The sequence below is a fragment of the Nicotiana sylvestris genome, chromosome 8, assembly GCF_000393655.2.
Source record: "Nicotiana sylvestris chromosome 8, ASM39365v2, whole genome shotgun sequence".
Classification (NCBI taxonomy): domain Eukaryota; kingdom Viridiplantae; phylum Streptophyta; class Magnoliopsida; order Solanales; family Solanaceae; genus Nicotiana; species Nicotiana sylvestris.
Genome location: NC_091064.1, coordinates 94,583,866 through 94,607,786, shown reverse-complemented (window position 1 = coordinate 94,607,786; position 23,921 = coordinate 94,583,866). Strand labels below are relative to the sequence as shown.

The window sequence follows — 23,921 nt, the reverse complement described above, 5'->3', positions numbered from 1 at the left end:
CCATGCAGTCATACTATCTCCTTAATATAAAGCCTGACTTAATCCTCTACGGAATATGTAGTCCTTACGGGTAGAAAAAGGCTGACTTTGTAAGCCTATCAACAATTACCCATATCGAATCGAACTTACGCTGGGTACGAGGTAGGACTACGATGAAATCCATATTGATTACTTCCCATTTCCAAGCCGGAATCTCTATAACCTGCAATAATCCACCAGGTTTTTGGTGATCAATCATAACCTGCTGACAGTTAGGACACTGAGCAACAAACTCTGCTATATCCTTTTTCATTCCGTCCCACTAATATACTTCCCTGATATCATGATACATCTTTGTCTCTCCTGGATGGATTGAATAACGAGAATAGTGAGTTTGCCCCATAACCTGCCGACATGGCCCTGCAACATTAGGGACACATAATCGTCCTTGATATTGAGGACCCCATCTTCTGTAATTTCAAATGGTGTCTTCTCCTTTTGAGGGGTGGTATCCCTATAATGAACTAACATAGAATCCTCGTACTGGCGTTCCTTTACTTCAGTTACTAAAGAGGATGTTGTCGTATCCTAAATAGTAATTCCAATATCACCTGAGTCCAGTAACCGAACTCGAAGACTAGCTAGCTGATGAACCTTATGGGCTATTCCCCTCTTTTCTGGCTGTAAATATGATAGTCTACCCATAGATTTACGGCTGAGGGCATCGGCTACTACGTTCTCCTTTCCCGGATGGTATAAAATATCAACGTCATAGTCTTTAAATAGCTCCAACCATCTCCTTTGACGTAAATTCAATTCCTTTTGCTTGAAAATATACTGGAGGCTCTTATGATCCGTATAGATATCAACATGAATGCCATACAAGTAGTACCTCCACATCTTTAGTGCACGAATCACCGTGGCTAATTCTAAATCGTGGGTCGGGTAGTTCTTCTCGTGCTTTCTTAGTTGTATAGAAGCATAAGCTACAATCTTACCATGCTGCATCAGCACATAACCCAGTCCAACCCCTGAAGTGTCACAATAGATAACATAACCATCGGTCCCTTATGGGAGGATTAGAACCGGTGCCGAAGTTAATCTGTCCTTTAATGCCTAGAAACTCCGTTTGCAAGCATCAGTCCATTGAAACTTTGCTCCCTTCTGAGTCAACTTTGTCAAAGGTGCTGAAAGGGAAGAAAATCCCTCTACAAATCTCCTGTAATAACCTGCCAAACCAAAAAAACTACGAACCTTTGTCGGTGTTGTGGGTCTAGGCCAAGTCTTTACTGCCTCAATCTTTTGTGTATCCACCCGGATGCCTTCACTCAAAATGATATGCCCAAGGAAAGCTACAGAGTTTAACCAGAATTCCCATTTAGAGAATTTTGCATACAACTTCCCTTTTTGTAGAACTCTGAGCACAGTACGCAAATGATCTGCATGCTTAGCCTCTGAATGAGAATACACCAATATATCATCGATAAATACAATTACGAACAGATCTAAAATGGGCCTGAACGCACAGTTCATCAAATCCATGAATACTGATGGGGCATTGGTCAAACCGAACGACATAACACGAAACTCAAAATGCCCGTATCTAGTTCTGAATGTTGTCTTCGGAATATCTTCCTCCTTAAACCTTATCTGATGGTACACAGACCTCAAGTCTATCTTTGAAAAACACTTAACACCTTGCAACTGGTCAAATAAATCATCAATCCTCAGAAGCGGGTACTTATTCTTGATTTTCACCTTATTCAACTATCTATAATCATTACACATCCGTAAGGAACCATCTTTCTTCCTCACAAATAACACTGGTGCTCCCCACGATGATGTACTAGGTCTGATAAAGCCTTTTCAAGCAAGTCCTTTAGTTGTTCCTTCAACTCCTTCAGCTTTGTGGGGGCCATTCAATAGGGAGGAATAGATATTGGATGAGTATCTAGTAGTAGGTCAATATCAAGCTCAATTTCTCACTCTGGCGGAAGACCTGGAAGGTCATCGGGAAAAACATCGGGAAACGTATTAACCACAGGGATGGACTGAATGGTTGGTGACTCTACTTCCATATCCTGAACCTGAACTAAGTGATAAATACAGCCCTTTCTGATCATCTTCCTTTCCTTGAGATAGGAAATAAATCTACCTCTCGGCCGACGCCATATTACCTTTCCACTCCAAAATAGGCTTCGTGTGAAATTGAAATCGGACTATATTTGATCTACAGTCAACGTTGACATGACATGAAGCCAACCAATCCATACCCATTATAACATCAAATTCTACCATATCTAACTTAATTAGGTCCGCTACGGTAGATCGAGTATGAACTACTATTATACAACCCCTATATACTCGCTTAGCTATCACCTGAGTCCCCAACAGGTGTAGACACCTTAAAAGGTTTAACCAGTTCAGGTTTTATTCCAAACTTACTAGCAACCAACGGAGTAACATATGGTAAGGTGGAACCTGGGTCAATCAGTGCATATACATCATATGAGGAGACTGATAATATACCTGTAACAACATCAGGTGATGACTCATGATCCTGTCGTCCTGCCAACACATAAATGCAGTTCTGAGGACCGCTCGAGCTAGATGCTCTGCCTTTGCCTCTACCACGACTCATTGGTGCTTGTGAACCTTGCCTAGGGTGGCGTACTAATGATGACGAACCAACTACAGATCTAGCTGGTTGAGCTATGCTTGCATCACCTCTCGTTGGACAATCCCTTATAACGTGGCTCGAATAATCACAATTATAACAAACACCCAATCCCATATGGCACTATCCGTCATGGTTCTTACCACATTGAGGACATCATGGAAAGGGCGGCCTCATCTAACTTGACTCACCCCTATACTGAGAACCTGAGCCCTAGAATTCTGACCAAACCCTAAATATGTGGAACGATCAAATCTCTTACCGCCAAACTGAGGGGGTGCGCTAGCCGATGGCTGGGCTTGATACCTCGGGTAGTGTTGCCTCTGACCACCTTGAAACTCACTAAAAGGATCTGAAGACCTCGCTCTCTTATTCTGGGCCCTATTATGCTCATGATCGGCCCTCTATTTCTCTTACGTTCATCTACACCTTGAGCGTATACCTGAATACGAGAAATATCCATATCTGGCTGAAGTGAGACCGACATACAATTCTTAAGCAAGTGTGGCTCTAACCCCATCATGAACCAGTGAACTCGATCCTCCATCTTAGATACAATAGTGGGAGGATACCTAGCCAACGAATCAAACTGAAGACTGTACTCCCGAACACTCATGTTTCCTTGTCGAAGGGTTAAAAACCTATCAACTTTAGCCCGCCTAAGCTCTGGTAGCAAATAATAACGAAGAAAAGCTTCTGTAAGCTCCTGCCATACTGTTTGTTGGATGGGAATTCTCACCTCTAGACAACTCCCAAGACTCGTACCAATTAACTACAACATCCTGAAGTCTATAGGAAGCTAACTCAATTGACTCAGTCGTGGTGGCCTTTATTACCCCTAAATTCCTCTGCATTCTATCGATAAATACCTGAGGGTCTTTGTTTGGATCTGCCCCAGTGAATATCGGAGGGTCAAATTAATGAAATCACGAACCCTTGCACTGACAGACCTAACTACATGACCAATACCTACTTCCTGACACCGAGCCTGGGCGGCTACTAATCGAGTTAATAACTGAATAGCATCTCTCATCTCCTGACCTGGTGTATCTGGCTGAGGGACTAAACGCACAAGGGTGGGCGCTGGAGCTGGTGCCCCTCGAAACTCTTCTGGAGAGGATAGAGTATGTGAAGTCTGAGATGGAATCTCACTATGAGACTCTCCCTGAGCCCTGGTAACTTGTGGTGCTCGACTAGTAGTCTCACCAGCCATAGACTTTCCCTTCTAGGCAGTTGTAGTCTTCGGAGGCAATGGTGAAAATGTAACATATCGTTAGGAACATGACTTCTTATATCGCACGATCTAAGATAAGAAGAGAGGATAACATCCTATATGTCCTACAGCCTCATGTTTATAAGTGTAGCGAACAACACACCCATAAACAAGACTCTACTAGACACGGTCTGTAGACAACCCTAGGACAGAACTGCTCTGATACCACTTTTGTCATGACCCAAACCGATGAATCGCGATGGTTGTCGAGTCCTACCTGTCGAACACCCTTAAGCATGCGTCTAAGATATAAACATGAATGACATCTGCTGAACCACTAGAATAGAATACGTAAGGAAACCTGTCCAAAATTCATATATACATACACGTGCATAATACGAAGGGCGAGCCGACAAGGCTGCTATAGAAAGCTACATATCAAAAACCGAAAACTGGCAAAGGCCACATACTATCCAACTATACATACTATCTTAGACCTCTAATAGAAATACAACTGTACAAAGACGAAACTGAGCCACATCATACCTATATATATATATATATATATATACACACACACACACAAGCATATTGTACCAAAATCAAAAGCAGCTCCAGATCAAGTGGAGCACGCCAATTCTCGTTGATCAAGGATCCTACAAAAGGGGACTATCAGCTTGCCTACCTACACCTGCGGGCATGAAACACCGACCCCAAGAAATAGGGCGTTAGTTCGAATACTGTGCTGAGTATGTAAGGCATGAAAATCAGTACATAAAAGGCATAGATGAAACATACAATGAAGAAATTTATTTGTATGTTTGAATAACTTTGTAAATTCTGATACATTTATAATGTCATGCACATGCATATAAATGTAGTGCCATGCATGGGTATTGTGACGACTCGTCCAGTCGTCTCATGATTTACCGCTCCTTTTTCTCCATTTCTATTTCTTTATGCTTTGTTATCCATGTTTTATGGTATCGGGTTGGTCGGATCGAATCCGGAATGATTTTGGAAAGGTTTGAGACACTTAGTCTCTTTTAAGGAAGTTTAAGTTGGAAAAGTCAATCAGATGTTGATTTATGTGTTAGAGGGATTGGATGTGAGTTCCGATGGTTCAGTTAGCTTCGGGAGGTGATTTATGACTTAGGAGTGCGATCGGAATGAGTTTTGGAGGTTCGGAGTTGATTTAGGCTTGAATTGGCGAAGTTGAGATTTTGGCGATTTCCGTTTGATAGGCGAGATTTTGATATAGGGGCCGGAATGGAATTCTGAGAGTTGCAGTAGTTTCGTTGTGTCATTTGGGATGTGTGTGCAAAGTTACAGGTCATTCGGACGTGGTTTGGATGGGTTTTTGATCAAAAACGGAATTCGGAAGATTTTTGAAAGTTTGGCTTGAATCCGATGTACTTTGAGTGATTTGATGTTGTTTGAGGTGTTTTGATGTGCCTCGGGGTGATTTCGGATGGTTAACGGGAAGTTTGGATTGTTGTTGCAGCTGCTGAATTGCTGCTTCTGGTATTTTTGCACCTGCGGATTGGGGACCGCAGGTGCGGTGCCGCATATGCGAGAGAGTGGCTGTAGAAGTGACCAGAGGTATGTTTAACTAGGACCGCAGAAGTAGCTAGGAGAACCGCATATGCGATGTCGCAGATGCGGGCGAGGAACCGCAGATGCGGATGGCTAGGAACTTAAGTGATTCCACATAAGTGGGCGTTTAACCGCAATTGCGGTACCGCAAAAGCGGGTATGGGACCGCAGATGTGAAAAGGTCTAGGCAAAAGGTATAAATTGCCTTCTTCATGAAAGTTTGCTAAGTTTATCATTTTTGAAGATGGGAAAGAGGCTAAGGCATAGGATTTCAAGAGGAATCAAAGGATATCAGTTGGGTAAGTTCCCTAAGCTTAATTACTTGGGTTTAAGATCATTTTTCTATTGTTTAATTATGGTTTTAGTGGAGATTAAGGAAGAAAAATTGGGGATTAGGGATTGAGTTTAAGAGGCCTCTAAATGGGGATTTGAGGGGTCATTTGGACTCCGATTTCAGTGTTTTTGATATGTATAGACTCATGGAAGGATAAGGATTCCATTGATGTGGAAATTATCGAATTCTAAGACGTAGGCCTAGGGGTCGGGTTTTGGTAATTTCAGGATTTGTGCCATTTATTGATTGTTTTCGCTTGGGCTTTGTTCCATTTACATATTTTGATGTCCTCATTTTCATTTTGGATAGATTCGATGCGAATGGAGGTCGATTCAAGGGGCAAAGGCATCGCGAGCTAGATATTTGACCGGTTCGAGGTGAGTAATGATTGTAAATGTTGTTCTGAGGGTTTGAAACTCCGGATTGCACATCGTAGTGCTATATTGAGGTGAGGCACACGCTTGATAACAAGTGCGGGGTCGTGCAATATTGGGGATCGTGACTTGGTCCGTCCTTATTGATGATTTTGCCGCGAATTTGATTGAAAACTAATTACTATCATTATTATTTGGGCTGAATGCCATATTTGGGCCTAGTGCCAACTATTTGAACCCTTAAGGGCTTTTTATTGATATTTCCTCACTATTTTGACTTTATACTTGAACTCAGTCATGTTATTTTCCACTGTTTTCATGCTCAGCCATGTTTACTCAACTTTAAGACTTAAATGATATTTTAAATGATGTATGGGCTGAGAAACAATGTTTTATTATTGCCCGAGGGGCATGTGAGGATTTTTGTCTGAGTAAGGCCGAGGGCCTATATTATGAGGAAATATTTGATACTGATTATGAGGCTGAGGGCCTGAGATATGTACGCCACGACGTGGCTTGATTGTTATAAGGCCGAGGGCCTAGAGATGATGCCACGAGGTGGCTTGATATTGCACTTGGGCCGTAAGGGGCCCCTCCAGGAGTCTGTACACCCCCAGTGAGCGCGGGTATCCATTGTGATGTGAGATTGAGCCCGAGGGGGTGGTATTGTTCTATGTGATTGCCCGAGGGGCTGGTACTGTTCTGAGATGTTGCCTGAGGGGCGGATTTGTTGATACTGTGCCCGAGGGACGAGCCTTTATGTGTTTACTTTTCATAATTGACTGTCAATTACATGCTTAATTATTGAAAAAAGGCTTTTCATGAAACTACGTTTGAGTTAAAGGATTTTACCTATCTTTCACTGGTTTACTGTTTTAATTGTTTTACTGCTTCATTATAGAATGCTTTGTGCCTTACGTGATTTCTTGCTTTCAGTCTTTATTTGCAGTTGTTACTCACTGAGTTGGAGTACTCACTTTACTCCCTCCACCCTGTGTGCAGATTCAGGCGTAGCTGATCCCGCTCCCGAGTGCTGATCATTTCCAGCTTCAGGCGGATACGAGGAGTCTTCAGGTAGCTATTGGCGTTCGCAGCCCAGAGCTCCTCCCTATCTCTTTTCCTTTATGTTCTTAGTTCCTTACTAAACTTTGTAGTTACTTTGGAGTATTCAGTATTATTAGATGTTCGTGACTTATGACACCCCAATATCAGGCTGTGTTTGGGCTGTATTCCGCACATTATACTATCTTTTGCTTAGACTGTTTATTACTGTTTAAGTGCTTAAAAAGTGAATTGGGTTTAATTATCTAGCCTTGTATTCAGGAGAGGCATCATCACGACCGGGTTCGGGTTTAGGGTCGTGACAAGTTGGTATCAGAGCCTAGGTTACATAAGTCTTACAAGTCATGAGCAGGTTTAGTAGAGTCTTGCGGATTGGTATGGAGACGTTTGTATTTATCCTCGAGAGGTTGCATATCCTTTAGGAAAAACCTCATATTCTTAAAACTCTTGTCGTGCGAACTTGTTGATCCGAGTACTAAACTTTTGTTGTTCTATTCTCTCATAGATGGTGAGGACACGCGCTACCGGTCAGGATGGACGACCACCAGTACCACCAGCCGTGGCCACCAGAGGCCGAGGACACGGTCATGGTTGTGGTAGGGGCAGGGCAGCACTTACAAATCCACCAGCTACCCCAGTTCAGGATCAAGTCCCAGTTATGGATGCTCCTGCATCACTAGCTCAGGCATCAGATGTGCCCATTGTGATTCCGCGTCTTCAGGAGGCCTTGGCTCAGATCTTATTAGTTTGCACTGGCCTAGCTAAGACGGTTTCATCCACTACATCCACAGCTACTTCTCAGGATGGGGGGGGGGGCAGTCAGACTCTCGCTGCTTGCACACTTGAGTAGGTCGTGTAGGGACTTCAGATGCCGGGGGCACATCCAGCCCAGTCGGTTGCAGCTGCTCAGGACTATGTAGTTCCTGTTATGACAGAGGATGAGCAGTGTAAATTGGAGAGGTTTGGTAGGCTTTAGCCTCCGACCTTCAATGGTGCAGAGGGCGAGGGTGCCTAGGGTTTCTTAGATAAGTGCTAGAGGATGCTTCGTACAGTGGGTATTCTGGAGACCAGCGGGGTCACTTTCACTACTTATCAGTTTTCTAGAGTTGCCTTTACTTGGTGGGAGGATTTTGAGAGGCACAGGCCTGTTGGTGAAGCACCCCTTACCTGGAAGTAGTTCTCCGTTCTCTTTCTGGAGAAGTATGTGCTGCAATCCCGCAGAGAGGAGCTGTGTAGAGAGTTCGAGTGGTTGCGTTAGGGAGAGATGACTGTGATGCAGTACAAGATGAGGTTCTCCGAGTTAGCTCGTCATGCTATTTAGATGGTTCCGACAGATAGAGAGAGGATTATGAGGTTTGTTAATTTGCCTCACTTATCAGCTTCATATTCTCATGACCAAGGAGAGGGTTATTGGTGCTACGTTTGAAGAGGTTGTGGATATTGCCCGTGAGATTGAGTTTGTGATGGCCAAGAGCGCGAGGAGAGGAAGGCCAAGAGGTCTCGAGGATCTTGTAGTTACAGCGGTAATTCTTCGAGGTGTCAATTTCAGCACGGCAGAGGCCGTCCATTCAGGCATGCTCAGCTAGCTTGCCCAGGTTATCGTGGGGCGTCATTGGGTCATGGTTCTCACAGTTCTCATCAGGTCCAGTCATCACTTAGTGCCCTTCCAGCTCAGAGTTCGTCTCGTGCTCAATCAGTCTAGGGCTCTTCTATGCCGAGTGCATCTGCTAGTCACTCCGGTGCGAGGGGTTCCCTTCAATCCCCTTCTCTAGCATCTGGGAGTTGTTATGAGTGTGGTTGTCATGACCCAAACTGATGGGCCTCGACGGGCACCCGGTACCTTACTCAATCGAGCACCAACGTAACATATCTTTCTTATTACATCATCATATACACGTGACATACGAGCCTAATAGGCCAACATAATCATTTATAAACTCAAAACATAGGCCGATAAGGCCGTACAATCTTCCACATACACGATATATGTCTACAAGCCTCTAAGAATACATAAATGTCATAAAGGTCGGGATAGAGTCCCACCATACCAAACAATACACATCTAAATCATACTAACCCAACAAGCAACTCCGAAGCAAATAGAGCGCACCAACATCTCCCGCTGAGCTGATAGCCTACTTGGAGGGCTCTCGACCTGTCTATCGAGACCTGCGGGCATGAAACGCAGCATCCCTAGGCAAAAGGGACTTTAGTACGAATAATGTACCGAGTATATAAAGCACATAAATACATACATAAGAGACATGGAAGAAATATAGAGTACATGACTCAACCTGTAAGTCTGAATAACTTTGTAACTCATAAATTATTTTTAGCGTCATGCATATGCGTATGAATGTCATGTCGTGCATAGGTACATGTTCATAACATCATCAGCCTCTGAGGGTATCCCATCATATCATATCGGCTACTGTGGGCAAAATCATCATCGTATACCAGCTGATCAGGTGGTGGTGCGTATATAACGCTATAACCTTTCCCATATCCCATATACATATATATACATACATATATACACGTATATAATTCCGTTTGAATACATACATATATATATGTGTATATAACGCCATTTGAATACATACCCATATATGCGTATATAACGCCGTTTGAATCATATTTCAGCCACTGTGGGCAACATCATCATGTACCAACTGATCAGGTGGTGGTGTGTATATAATGCCATAACCTTTTCCCATATCCCATATACATATATTTACATATATACGCATATATAACGCCATCTGGTCATGGGTCAATGCACGTGGATGCAATGCATGAAAAGTACGTTAATAAAACCATTCAGAATGTCATAAGACCATTTTGCCCCTTGAGCAATATCATAAAGTAACATCCTTTCAACTTTGGTATTTTTCTGAGACCCATGAACAGATGATAAAATATTATGACACCTGGAAATTAAAGAACATAGATATTTCTATTACTTCTATGAGTAGAGTCACTTTTGGAATTTGTGCATTTGCACGTTTCGTTCATATCGTAGGGATCATGCCAAAAGAAAGAAGGGATAGCCTTAACATACCTGGAGTAGGAACAACTCCGTATAATTATCCCATTGGAAACCTTTGTGGATTGAATTTAAAACCCAAAAATTGGATTGAAGCTTGTGCGCTTTTGAATCTTGAGGAACGAAATTGGTGTTGGGCTTGAATATTTGGACGAAATTGAACTGGATTCTGTCCCTACGTTTTGGTTTAAACCACAAGCAAATTGATTGTTTTAGACCCTTTTAGCCAAGAAATGATATCAAACATTCCTGGATAACGTTTAAGATTCAAGTCTTATTTAAGACTTTAAGTTTTGGACTCTTTCAATTTAAGACACATATACCTATATTCATGAGTCATTCTTGCAAATTAGTGGCCTTGTGCCACGTTTTTCTTTTGTAGTTGATTAAATTTTGTCCGCTTATTAGTTAATCGGGTAATGTTCCGTTACCTGGTAATTAATCAATTACCTGCAAAATCGAGAATTATTCCCACTTACTTAAAATATTACTCACTTTTCACATACCTTATACACCTTTCTATCATGGCCATGTAGTACCTTGTATGGCACTAATCCATAAATACCAGGTATTTTAGCTCGGGCCGTATTTTATCCCAGAATGCCAAACTTGGACAAAATTCATTTTCTTAGACTTGCTTCCCCTTTCACCTTCATGAATTTACTAATTACTTGTGAAATAGCATCATCCTTATAATCCCCAAATAATCTCTTCCTTGGACTGATGTCAATTATCTTACGACAAATTCAACGTAAAATATTGCAGGGTGAAACATCGTCGTAACTTATTACTGTGAAATGTAATATCACCGTAATGTAATACTCTCGGGTACAACATTGCCGTAATATAATACTGCGGGATGTAATATTGACGTAATATTGCAGGGCACAACAGTGGTGAGATGGGTCATAAGTGGAGGCAGTGCCCTCGTCGTCTTGCAAGTTCATCTCAGCAGAGGGGTCAGTCATCGGCTTCAGCGCCAATTACTTCACCACCACCTGCCCAACCAGCTAGGGGTGGAGGTCAGTCTGCTAGGGATTGCCCTAGAGGGGGAGGTCGATCAGGTGGCGGTCAGGCCCATTTCTATGCACTTCCAGGCAGACCCGATGTTATTGCTTCAGATGCTATTATTACAGGTATTGTTTAGTCTGCCATAGAGATGCATCTATATTATTTGATCCTGGCTCCACCTTTTTTTATGTGTCATCATACTTTGCTCGTTATTAAGTATGTCCCGTGAGTTTCTTGCTTCACCTGTTCATGTATCTACCATGGTGGGTGCTACTGTTGTTGTAGATCGTGTGTGTCGGTCATGTGTGGTGATTATTGGGGGGTTTGGAGACCCGTGTGGATCTTTTATTATTGTGTATGGTAGATTTTGATGTCATTTTGGGCATGAATTGGCTATCTTCGTGTCGTGTTCATGCTAAAACAGTCATATTGGCTATACCGGGTGTGCCACGGATCGAGTCTTGAGGTGTGACTGATTATGTTCCCAGTAGAGTGATCTCATTCTTGAAACCCAGCGTATGATTGGGAAGGGTTGTCTTTCGTATCTAGCCTTTGTGAGGGATGTCAGTGCTGAGACTCCTAGTATTGATTTTGTTCCAGTTGTGAGAGATTTTCTCTATGTGTTTCCTACAGACCTGCCGGGCATGCCACCAGATAGGGATATTCATTTTGGTATTGACCTAGTGTTGCGCACTCAGCCCATTTCTATTCCGCAGTATCGTATGGCACCAGCGGAGTTGAAGGAATTAAAAGAGCAGCTTCAGTAACTCCTTAATAAAGGGTTCATTCGGCCTAGTGTGTCACATTGGGGTGCGTCGGTTCTATTTCTGAAGAAGAAGGATAGCACTATGAGAATGTGCATTGATTATAGGCAATTGAACAAAGTAACAATTAAGAACAAGTATCCTTTGCCTAACATTGATGATTTATTCGACCAGCTTTAGGGAGCGAGAGAGATCTCCAAGATTGATCTCCATTCGGGTTATCACCAGTTGAAGATCAGGGACTCGAATATTCTTAAGTTAGCTTTCAGGACCCGATACGGTCATTATGAATTCTTGGTGATGTCTTTTGGGCTGACCAATGCCCCATCAGCGTTCATGCATTTGATGAACAATGTGTTTCGGCCTTATCTTGACTCGTTTTTCATAGTCTTCATTGATGACATTCTGGTGTATTCACATAGTCAAGAGGAGCATGCGGAGCATTTGAGAGTTGTGTTGCAGAGATTGAGGGAGGAGAAGTGTTATGCAAAGTTCTCCAAGTGTGAGTTTTGGCTCGATTCAGTGACAGTCTTGGGACACGTGGTGTCTAGTGAGGGTATTTAGGTTGATCCGAAGAAGATAGAGGCGGTACGGAGTTGGCCCAGACCGTCCTCAGCCATATAGATTCGTAGCTTTCTTGGTTTGGCGGGGTATTATCGCCTTTGTTTAGGGATTCTCATCTATCGCATCGCCCTTGACCAAGTTGACTTAGAAAGGTGCTTCATTTGTATGGTCGGATGAGTGTGAGGAGAGCTTTTAGAAGCTCAAGACAACTTTGACCATAGGTCTAGTGTTAGTTTTGTCGTCAACTTTAGGTTCATATACCGTGTATTGTGATTCTTCGAGAGTTGGGATTGGTTGTGTGTTGATGCAAGAGGGTAGAGTTATTGCTTATGCTTCTAGTCAGTTGAAGCCCCATGAGAAGAACTACCCCGTTCATGATTTGGAGTTGGCTGCCATAGTTCATGCATTGAAGATTTGGAGGCATTACTTGTATGGCATATCTTGTGAGGTGTTCACTGATCAACGCAGTCTTCAGCACTTGTTCAAGCAGAAGGATCTTAATTTGAGGCAGTGGAGATAGTTGGAGTTGCTTAAGGACTATGATATCACTATATTGTATCATCCGGGAAAGGCCAATGTGGTGGCTGATGCTTTGAGCCAAAAGGCAGTGAGTATGAAGAGTTTGGCATATATTCTAGTTGGGGAGAGACCTCTTGTAGTTGATATTTAGTCCTTGGCCAGTCGGTTCGTGAGGTTGGTTTTTTGGGAGCCCAGTCGGATATTGGCTTGTGTTGTTTCTCGGTCTTCTTTATATGATCGCATTAGAGAGCGCCAGTATGATGATCTCCATTTGCTTGTCCTTAAGGACAGAGTTCAGCATGATGATGCTAGAGATGTGACCATTGGTGATGATGGGGTGTTGAGGATGCAGGGCCGGATTTGTGTGCCCAATGTGGATGGGCTTCGGGAGTTGATCCTTGAGGAGGCCCATAGCTCGCGGTATTCCATTCATCCGGGTGCCGCGAAGATGCATCAGGATCTAAGATAACATTATTGGTGGAGAAGAATGAAGAAAGACATTGTGAGATTTGTAGCTCGGTGTCTCAATTGTCAGCAAGTGAAATTTGAGCAGCAGAGACCGGGTGGCTTGCTACAGCAGATGGATATCCCAGAGTGGAAGTGGGAGAGGATCACTATGGACTTTGTTGTTGGACTTCCACGGTCTTTGAGAAAGTTCGATGCTATTTGGGTGATTGTAGATTGGCTGACCAAGTCTGCGCACTTCATTCCTACGTGTACTACTTATTCTTCAGAGCGGTTGGAAGAGATCTATATCCGGGAGATTGTTCGGTTACATGGTGTCCTCATTTCCATCATTCCAGATAGGGGCACTCAGTTTACATCGCATTTTTGGAGGTCTATGCAGTGAGAGTTGGGTACTCAGGATGAGTTGAGCACAACTTTTCACCCTCAAACGAACGGGTAGTCCGAGATCACTATTTACATATTGGAGGACATGTTGTATGCTTGTGTCATTGATTTCGAAGGGTCATGAGATCAGTTTCTACCACTTGCAGTGTTTGCTTGTACAACAACTACTAGTCGAGTATATAGGTGGCTCCATATGAGGCTTTGTATGGGAGGCGATGTAAATCTCTAGTTGGTTGGTTCGAGCCCGGTGAGGCAGGCTATTGGGGATAGATTTGGTGTAGGATGCTTTGGAGAAGGTGAAGGTGAATCAGGAGAGGCTTCGTACAGTGCAGTCGAAGCAAAAGAGTTATGCTGACAGGAAGGTTCGAGATGTGTCCTACATGGTAGGTGAGAAGGTTCTGTTGAATGTTTCGCCCATGAAGGGTATTATGAGATTTGGAAAGAAAGGGAAAATTGAGTCCGCGGTTCATTGGGCCTTTTGAGGTGCTTCGGAGGATTGGGGAGGTGGATTATGAACTTGCTTTCCCACCCAGCTTGTCGAGTGTACATCCGGTATTTCATATTTCTATGCTCCGAAAGGATATTGGGGACCCGTCTCCATGTTTTGGAATTCAGCACGGTTTAGTTGGATGATGATTTGACCTATGAGGTGGAGCCAGTAACTATTTTGGGTCGACAGGTTCGAAAGTTGAGGGCAAAGGATATAGCTTCAGTGAAAGTACAGTAGAGAGGTCGGCCCATGGAGGAGGTTACCTAGGAGACCGAGCGGGAGATGCAGAGCATATATCCTCACTTGTTTGAGGCTTCAGGTATGTTTCTTGATTTGTTCGTGGACAAACGTTTGTTTAATTTGGGGAGGATGTGACGACTCGGCCAGTCGTCTCATGAGTTACCACTCTGTTTTCCCCATTTCTATTTCTTTATGCTTCGTTATCCATGTTTTGTGGTATCGGATTGGTCGGATCGAATCCGGAATGATTTTGGTAAGGTTTGAGACACTTAGTCTCTTTTAAGGAAGTTTAAGTTGGAAAAGTCAACTGAATATTGACTTATGTATTAGAGGGCTCGGATATGATTACAATGGTTCGGTTAGCTTCGGGAGGTGATTTATGGCTTAGAAATGCGATTGGAATGAGTTTTGGAGGTTCAGAGTTGATTTAGGCTTGAATTGGCGAAGTTGTGATTTTAGCGATTTTCGGTTGATAGGCTAGATTTTGATATAAGGGTCGGAATGGAATTCCGAGAGTTGTAGTAGTTCTGTTGTGTAATTTGAGATGTGTGTGCAAAATTTTATGTCATTCGGACATGGTTTGGTTGGGTTTTTTTATCAAAAGCGGAATTCGGAAGATTTTTTATTGTTTGGCTTGAATCCGATGTGTTTTGGGTGATTTGATTTTTTTGAGGTGTTTTGATGATTGGAAAGAGTTTGAATAAGGTATTAGGATATGTTTGTGCTTTTGGTTGAGGTCCCGGGGGCCTCGGGGTGATTTCGGAAGGTTAACGGGAAGTTTGGATTATTGTTGTAGCTACTGAATTGCTGCTTCTGGTATTTTCGCACCTGCGGATTGGGGACCGCAGGTGTGGTGCTGCATATGCGAGAGAGTGGCTGTAGAAGCGACCAGAGGTATGTTTGACTGGGACCGCAGAAGCAACTAGGAGAACCGCAACTGCGATGTCGCAGATGTGGGCGAGGAACCACAGATGCGGATGGCTAGGAACTTAAGTGATTCCGCAGAAGCAGACGTTGAACCGCAATTGCTGTACCGTAGAAGTGGGTATGGGACCGCAGATGCGAAAAGGTCTGGGCAAAAGGTATAAATTGTATTCTTCGCGAAAGTTTGCTAAGTTTATCATTTTTGAAGATGGGAAAAAGGCTAAGGCATAGGATTTCAAGAGGAATCAAAGGATATCAGTTGGGTAATTTCCCTAAGCTTAATTACGTGGGTTTAAGATCATTTTTCTATTGTTTAATCATGGTTTTAGTGGAGATTAAGGAAGAAAAATCGGGAATTAGGGCTTGAGTTTAAGAGGCCTCTAAATGGGGATTTGAGGGGTCATTTGTACTCCGATTTCAGTGTTCTTGATATGTATAGGCTCGTGGGAGGATAAGGATTCTGTTGATGTGGAAATTATCGAATTCCGAGACATGGGCCCGGGGGTCGAGTTTTGGTAATTTCGAGATTTGTGCCATTTATTGATAGTTTTCGCTTGGGCTTCGTTCCATTTGCATATTTTGATGTCATCGTTCTGATTTTGGATAGATTCGACACGAGTGGAGGCCGATTCGAGGGGCAAAGGCATTGCAAGCTAGAGATTTGACTGGTTCGAGGTGAGTAATGATTTAAATGTTGTTCTGAGGGTTTGAAACCCCGGATTGCACATCGTAGTGCTATATTAAAGTGAGGCATACGCTTGAACGAGCATGGGGTCGTGCACTTTTGGGTATCGTGTCTTGGTCTATCCCGATTGATGATTTTACCGCGTATTTGATTGAAAACCAATTGCTATCATTATTATTTGGGCTGAATTCCATATTTGGGCCTAGTGCAAACTATTTGAACCCTTCGGGGCTTTTTATTGATATTTTCTCACTATTTTGACTTTATACTAGAACTTAGTCATGTTATTTTCCACTGTTTTCACACTTAGCCATGTTTACTCAGTTTTAAGACTTAAATGATATTTTAAATGATGTTGGGCTGAGAAACACTGTTTTACTATTGCACGAGGGGCTTGTGAGGATTTTTGACTGAGTAAGGCCGATGGCCTATGTACGCCACGAGGTGGCTTGATTGTTATGAGGATGAGGGCCTAGAGACGATACCACGAGGTGGCTTGACATTGCGCTTGGGCTGTAAGGGGCCCATCCAGGAGTCTGTACACCCCCAGTGAGCGCGAGTACACATTGTGATGTGAGATTGCGCCCGAGGGACTGGTATTGTATTATGTGATTGCCCGAGGAGCTGGTAGTGTTCTGAGATGTTGCTTGAGGGGCGGATTTGTTGATACTATGCCCGTGGGGCGAGCCTTTATGTGTTTGCTTTTCATAATTGACTGTCAATTACCTGCTTAATTATTGAAAAAAGGCTTTTCATGAAACTACATTTGAATTAAAGGATTTTACCTATCTTTCACTGGTTTACTGTTTTAATTGTTTTACTGCTTCATTATAGAATGCTTTGTGCCTTACGTGATTTCTTGCTTTCAGTCTTTATTTGCATTTGTTACTCACTGAGTTGGAGTACTCACTTTACTCCCTGCACCTTGTGTGCAGATTCACGCGTAGCTGAACCTGCTCCCGAGTGCTGATCATTTCCAGCTTCAGGCGGATCCGAGGAGTCTTTAGGTAGTTGTTGGCATTCGCAGCCCGGAGCTCCTCCCTATCTCTTTTCCTTTATGTTCTTAGTTCCGTACTGAACTCTGTAGTTACTTTGGAGTATTCGGTGTTATTAGATGCTCGTGACTTGCGACACCCCGTTATCGGGCTGTATTCCGCACATTATACTATCTTTTGCTTAGACTGTTTATTACTGTTTAACTGCTTAAAAAGTGAATTGGGTTTAATTGGCTAGCCTTGTCTTCGCGAGAGGCGCCATCACGACCGGGTTCGGGTTTAGGGTCATGATAGGTATAGGTGTACATAACATCATCAAGCCTCTGAGAGTATCCCGTCATATTGTCTCGGCCACTGTGGGCAACATCATCAACATATACCAACTGATCAGGTAGTGGTGCGTATATAACGTCATAACCTTTTTTCCGTATCCCATATAAATATAATATACATATATACGCGTATATAATGCCATCTGGTCATGGGTCAATGTACATGTATAAATGCATGAAATGCATAAGAAATTCGTTAATAAGATTTCCTTAAATGCCATAAAACTCAATATGCCTTTCGGATAAACTTTATCAAATACGTATTTTTCTGAGACCCATGAATAGACGATATAATGATAAGACTTATGAGAGAATAAGAATATACACAACTCTAGCATTTCTATGAATAGAGTAATTTATGGAGGTTGTGCATTTGCTCGTTTTGTTTGTGTCATTGATCATGCCAAGAGAAAGAAGGGATAGCCTTAACATACCTGGAGTAGGAAAAATCCATACAATATTCTTGGAAAAGATTGCAGCGTACTCCTTTAGAACAGCAAAATTTTACATTGCTACGGTTCTAACATTTCTCATTGGAATGGTTTGGTTGTAATAATTTTGTTGGAAGCTTTTTCAGATGGAGTTTAGCTTCTGTTCTTGAAGTACTTTGAACTTACGAAGAAAGATATATGATTCTTACTTTGTTATTCTCTGTCCAAATGAACCAAACTTTTATAACTTTGAATGTTTGCACGTTGATGACTTATTCACTTTAGGTAGCAACCTAAGCCCATATGACTACTTAGTCATATGTCTTAATAGTGGCCTATTGCCACGTGGGTGGTGGGTGGGAATTTTTAATCTTTATCCACTAATTTATTATTTAATTAGGTAATATCCCCTAACCCGATAATTAACTAATTACCCGCATAATTAAGAATTGTCTCAAATTACTTAAATTACTACTCATTTTTAATACACTTTACGTACCCTACTATTGTGGTCATAGGGTACCTTGTATGGCACTAGTCCATAAATACTGGGTATTATGGCTCAGACCGTATTTTATCCCAAATCAACAACCTTTAACGAAACTTAATTTCTGAGATTCGTTTATCCTTTATCCTTCACAGCACTTACTTATCTCTTGTTATAAATAGCATAAATATGTTAACTTTAAGATAATCTCATCCTCGAGTCTACATCGATTAACTGAAGACAAAACGTTAACATATGAAAACGCGGGACGTAACATTATTGAGTATATTGGGTCGGTTATACTCATACTACACTCTACACTTAATGTGAAGATCCAGGTACATCTTGACTCGGTGGTTGCTAGACTTGGAGCATTATCTTCTTAGAGACTATTGAGGTAGCTGCTTTGGCGTCCGCATACCTCGACTCTTCTTCTTTTCAATTTATTTAGCATTGTTCTATCTTTCCAAACAGTTGTATTAGAAGTTTCTGACTGTGTTGTCATTTATTAGTTCATGTACTCGGTGACACCAAGATCTTTGGGGATTTTGTATTTGAGTCATCGTTATTCTTTTCGGCTATTTATGAGATTTTTACTGTTGAACTCAATATATCATGCTTTTAAATTAAAATGCATAGTTATTTTATGATTGTCGGCTTGCCTAGTACTGTTATAGGCGCCATCACCACATGTTGAAATTTGGATCATGACACTAATAGAAGAAGATCCACGAACTTACAAAGAATTCACATCTTCTGTAGCTTCGATGTTTTGAAAAGATGTCATAAATGCTTAAAAGAAGTCTTTAGTTGATAATAAGACTTGGATCTTGACTGAGTTGCCAAATGGTGAAAATATATTTGTATAAGTAGATATTTAAATAAAGAGTTAAACCAAACAGGTCGAGAGAAAAATTCAAGGCAAGATTAGTTGCAAAAAGGTTCCACAAAAGGAAGAGTTTGATTATTTTGACAATTACTCTCCTGTAGCAAAAATGACAATAATTCGAGTATTGTTAGCTTTGGCTTCCTTATATAATTGGAGATCCATCAAATGGATATTAAAGTCACCTATTTTAACGTTGATTTAGAAGAAGAAGAAGAAGAAGAAGAAGAAGAAGAAGAAGAAGAAGAAGAAGAAGAAATATATAGGGAGAAATCAGAGGAATTTGTTGTACCAAGACAGGAGAATAAGGTTTGTAAACTAGTGAAATCCTTGTATGGGTTAAAACAAGACCTTAAACAATAGCATGAGAAATTTAACCAAGTCACATAGTCAGATAAAATTGTGATAAATGACACAAAGAAGTGTGTTTACAGCAAGACTTTTGACCTTGGATATATATAGTTTACCACCCAACCTTTGGCCCAAATCCCCCTTGCACACTTTCTGTGGACGATAATAACCTTACACAAGAAACCTTTCTAAAGTGTATCTAGTACCCACCTCCTTTGACCAGATCCTGTTAATAAGACATCCGTGTATGTCACGCGTTTGACTTTACTTAATTTTAACCCATTACCTTATAATAACTAACCCGACCCTACTCGACCCAAACTGACCCTACCCGACCCACAGGGTAAAAAGCGTTAAAACCAAACTTACCCAAGTCAGTACTCAAAATCTGATACATCTAGAAGGAGCTACTATAAAGGCGATTCCGGCGACCATCTCAAGCTATGCTTTCATCGTGGATTTCCGGTGGATTTATGCGGTTAATAGGTTAGTAATTTTCTTCTCCTTGCATTACCTGTTTATTTTAGTAGTGGGTGGGGTGAACCTAGGGTTTTTTTGAAATTTCTTCTATTTTGCTTAGGGTTATCGGACTTTTTAAAAGGGGAATCTTTTGTCATTGTCGATATCACTGTGAAGTTGTCGTCTTGTTTCCTTTACAGATAGTTTTTTTATAAAAAATATTTGTCTTGTGTTTGCAAACCGTGTGTAAAGTTAGGGTTTAACTAATTGTTGTAATAGCATTGCTTTGAATAATGTGATATGTTCTTGTCTTTGTCTCCACTTTTATATTTCATATGTAGTTCTTTATTTTCAATTGTTGCATGTGGAAAGTCCATTTATTTGTCCCTTATTTGTTTGCAGATAATGTCTTTTAAAATCATTACCCTCAGGTGGTACCATGATGGGCTATTAGTTCCTGGTAACTTTGCTCGTTATATGGGTGGTAGTCAAGCATTGACTTTATATGTAGATGTGGATTTACTGTCTCTTATTGAACTGATGAACTACACTAGGATCTATGACTTTCAAAATATGGTTGAGTTGTATATTTGTCCAATGGATAGGACATTTAAATTGGTAAATATTCTCACAGACAAGGATATTTTAGACATTTGTAATGAATTGGAAGATGGGAATACCTTAGATATTTATGTGGCTGATACTGCCCTTTTATGTGTTGTTGACATAAATGAGGCTAGTAAAGGGGTTTGTGGGTCTAATAATGGAGCTTTTAAGAGCACAACTATCTTAGAAGAAGAGGAAGATAGTGAATCTGAATCTTAACCTACCCCTGCTCATGAACCTACCCCTTCCCCTTCCCCTTCCCCTTCCCCTTCCCCTTCCCCTTCCCCTTCTCCTTCTCCTGAACCTGCTCCTGCCCCTACACCTTCAAGAGAACAAGAGAGTGGAATAGATAGTGAATCAGACTTTGATAATAGTGAAGGTGAGGATGACAATGAGAATGATTTAGACTTTGACAATAGTGATAGTGATGAGAGTGATGGAGTAGATTTACATGTTCCTGATGATAAGGATTATGGATCTGATGTTCATGAAGAATTTGTAGAGTGTAGGGATGAACTGAGGAAGTATATGAGGAAAAGGAGTGAAAGGCCAAAAGATAAAGGTGATGCAGGAGTTGATATTGGTTTTGATGAATTAAGAACTGGTAGCAAGCAAGATAGGTACACAGGCTTAGTAGGGACAGATGAGCCTTACTTTGGGTCTTCCGATGCTGAATGTTTTCCTTTAGATGCTGAAGATGAATTTGATGAAGAACATAAGGAGAAAATGGTTGTCAAGAGGAGGAAGAAAGCCCTGATATTTGATTCAACTGTCAAGAAAATAACTTGGGAGTTGGGGCTGATTTTTGAGAGTGTTGAACAATTTAGGTTTGTAGTTAGTAAGTATGCAATTCAGAAAGGAGTTCAAATTGAAAAGTATATTAATGAACCTGGTAGGGTGAAGGTAAGATGCATGCATCCAAAATGTCCATGGATCTTAGCTGCAAGCAAAGATGGCAGATCGAACAATTTTAAGGTAAAAAGGTATTGTCCTATCCACAAATGTTACAAAACAAATAAAAACAAGTTTTGCAACACCAGATACCAAGCAAAGCATTACAGGGATAAGATTGTGTGTCAACCAAATATGAAAGTTTGGGAGCTAAAGAAACTTTCTAAGGATGAACTGGACATGTATGTTGGTAGGTCTACTGTACATAGTGCTAGAGCAAAAATTCCGAAGGAGATAATAGGTGATGTGCATGCTGAGTTCAAGAGACTGTATGATTATAGAGATATTCTATTACAGACAAATCCAGGTACAACTTGTGTTGTGAAGGTAGAAGATCAAGGTGAAAGCAAGCTTGTCTTCAATTCATTTTATGTTTGCTTCTATGCTATGAAAAAAGGATGGTCTGAAGGTTGGAAAAGGATAATTGGCCTTGATGGTTGTTTTCTGAAAGGCATTTGTAAGGGTCAACTTCTTGTAACAGTATCAAAGCATGGAAATAATCAGATGTTTCCTATAGCTTAGGCTATTGTAGAGGTTGAGAAAAGTTTCACTTGGACATGATTTCTGAAGTGTGTGACTCATGACTTAGAGTTACTTTGGAAGGGATCTTACTATCATGTCTGATATGCAAAAGGTGAATATATTCTTCTGTTTCTGTTTTCTGTCAATATTTATTTTTTCAAATTTCTATTTCTATTGGCAACTAATTCAATTCTTTTTATGTTTAAGGGATTGCTTAAAGCTGTATCAGAAGTGCTGCCTAAAAGTGAACATAGGTGGTGTGCCAGACATATATTAGCAAACTGGTCCAAAGATTGGAGAGGATTAAAGAGGAGAAACAACTTTTGGAGGTATGCTAGAGCATCATGTCTGGCAGAACTGAATTTTCACCTGGACAGTTTGAATATTCTTGGGAATGGGATATGTGAGAGCCTCTTGAGGTATAACAAGGAAACCTGGTGCAGAGCATACTTCAACTGTGACAAGAAATGTGATATAATTGACAACAATATATGCGAGACATTTAATGCTTGGATACTTGCTGCTCGGCACAAGACAATTATCACAATGTTGGAGGAAATTAGAGTAAAGATGATGGAGAGAATAGGAATGTTGAGGGAGTTTGCAGATACATGGATATGTGATATATCCCCAATTGCTATGAAGGTGTATCAGGAAAACATGGCCCAATCTATGAGGTGTACAATCAAGTGGAATGGTGAATATGGCTATGAGGTTGAGGATACCTCATTAAGAGTTGTGCTAAAGCATTGTGTGAATATGCAAGCTCAAACTTGTACATGCAGGTCATTGATGCTGAAGGGTATCCCTTGTGCTCATGCCATCACTGCTATGAATTTCAAGAACCTTGACTCAATTAACTACATATCTCACTAGTACCACAAATCCACCTATCTGAAGGCATATTCAACATTCATCCAGCCTGCGCCAAACATGCAGATGTGGCCAAATCTACCAATCCACCAATTGAACCCCCACCAATTAAAAAGATTCCTGGCATACAAAGAAGAATTAAAGAAAAGAAGAAACTGAACATCTTACTTCTGGAAAGCTTTCAAGAAGGGGTATGGAGATGATATGTTCAAACTGTGGTGGATATGGACACAACAAGCGAAGCTGCCCTAAGAAAGCAAGGCCTGCAGATTCTACTCCAGCAAATGCTTCATATATACAAAGATGTGGAGGAAGAGGAAGAGACAGAGCAAGAGCAAGAGGAACAGGAACTGTAGGCAGAGCTTCAACTCCAACTACTTCTACCCCTGCTACTGTTAGTAGAGGAAGAGGAACTGGTAGTGGTAGGGGAAGTTCTGGTTTGGACTATTTCAATCAAGCAGTGGCTTCACAAGTTTTTCTGTAAGTAGTTCAAAGTTAATTTTATATCTTGTTTGCTTTAACAACTTTACTGAATATTTTCTATTTTTGGCAGTCTGGTGGAGGTAAGCCAAGAGTGGTCTCTCATGGTAGTGAAAAGAGGTCCTCGACAGATATTCTGGAGTGTGCATGTAAGCCAAGAAGTGGTGTAAAATGGAATGGTAGACCAGCTATTACTAGAAGATAACTTGAAAGAACTG

General features: G+C 41.4%; 1 protein-coding gene across 1 annotated transcript; it reads left to right on the top strand.

Annotated features, from left to right (window-relative positions):
* The first annotated feature begins 22,444 nt into the window (after positions 1-22,444).
* Positions 22,445-23,226, top strand: LOC138875401 (uncharacterized). Its single transcript, XM_070154227.1, has 2 exons — positions 22,445-22,462; positions 22,558-23,226. The coding sequence occupies exons 1-2, from the start codon at positions 22,445-22,447 to the stop codon at positions 23,224-23,226; spliced, it is 687 nt and encodes a 228-aa protein (XP_070010328.1).
* The last annotated feature ends 695 nt before the right edge of the window (positions 23,227-23,921 follow it).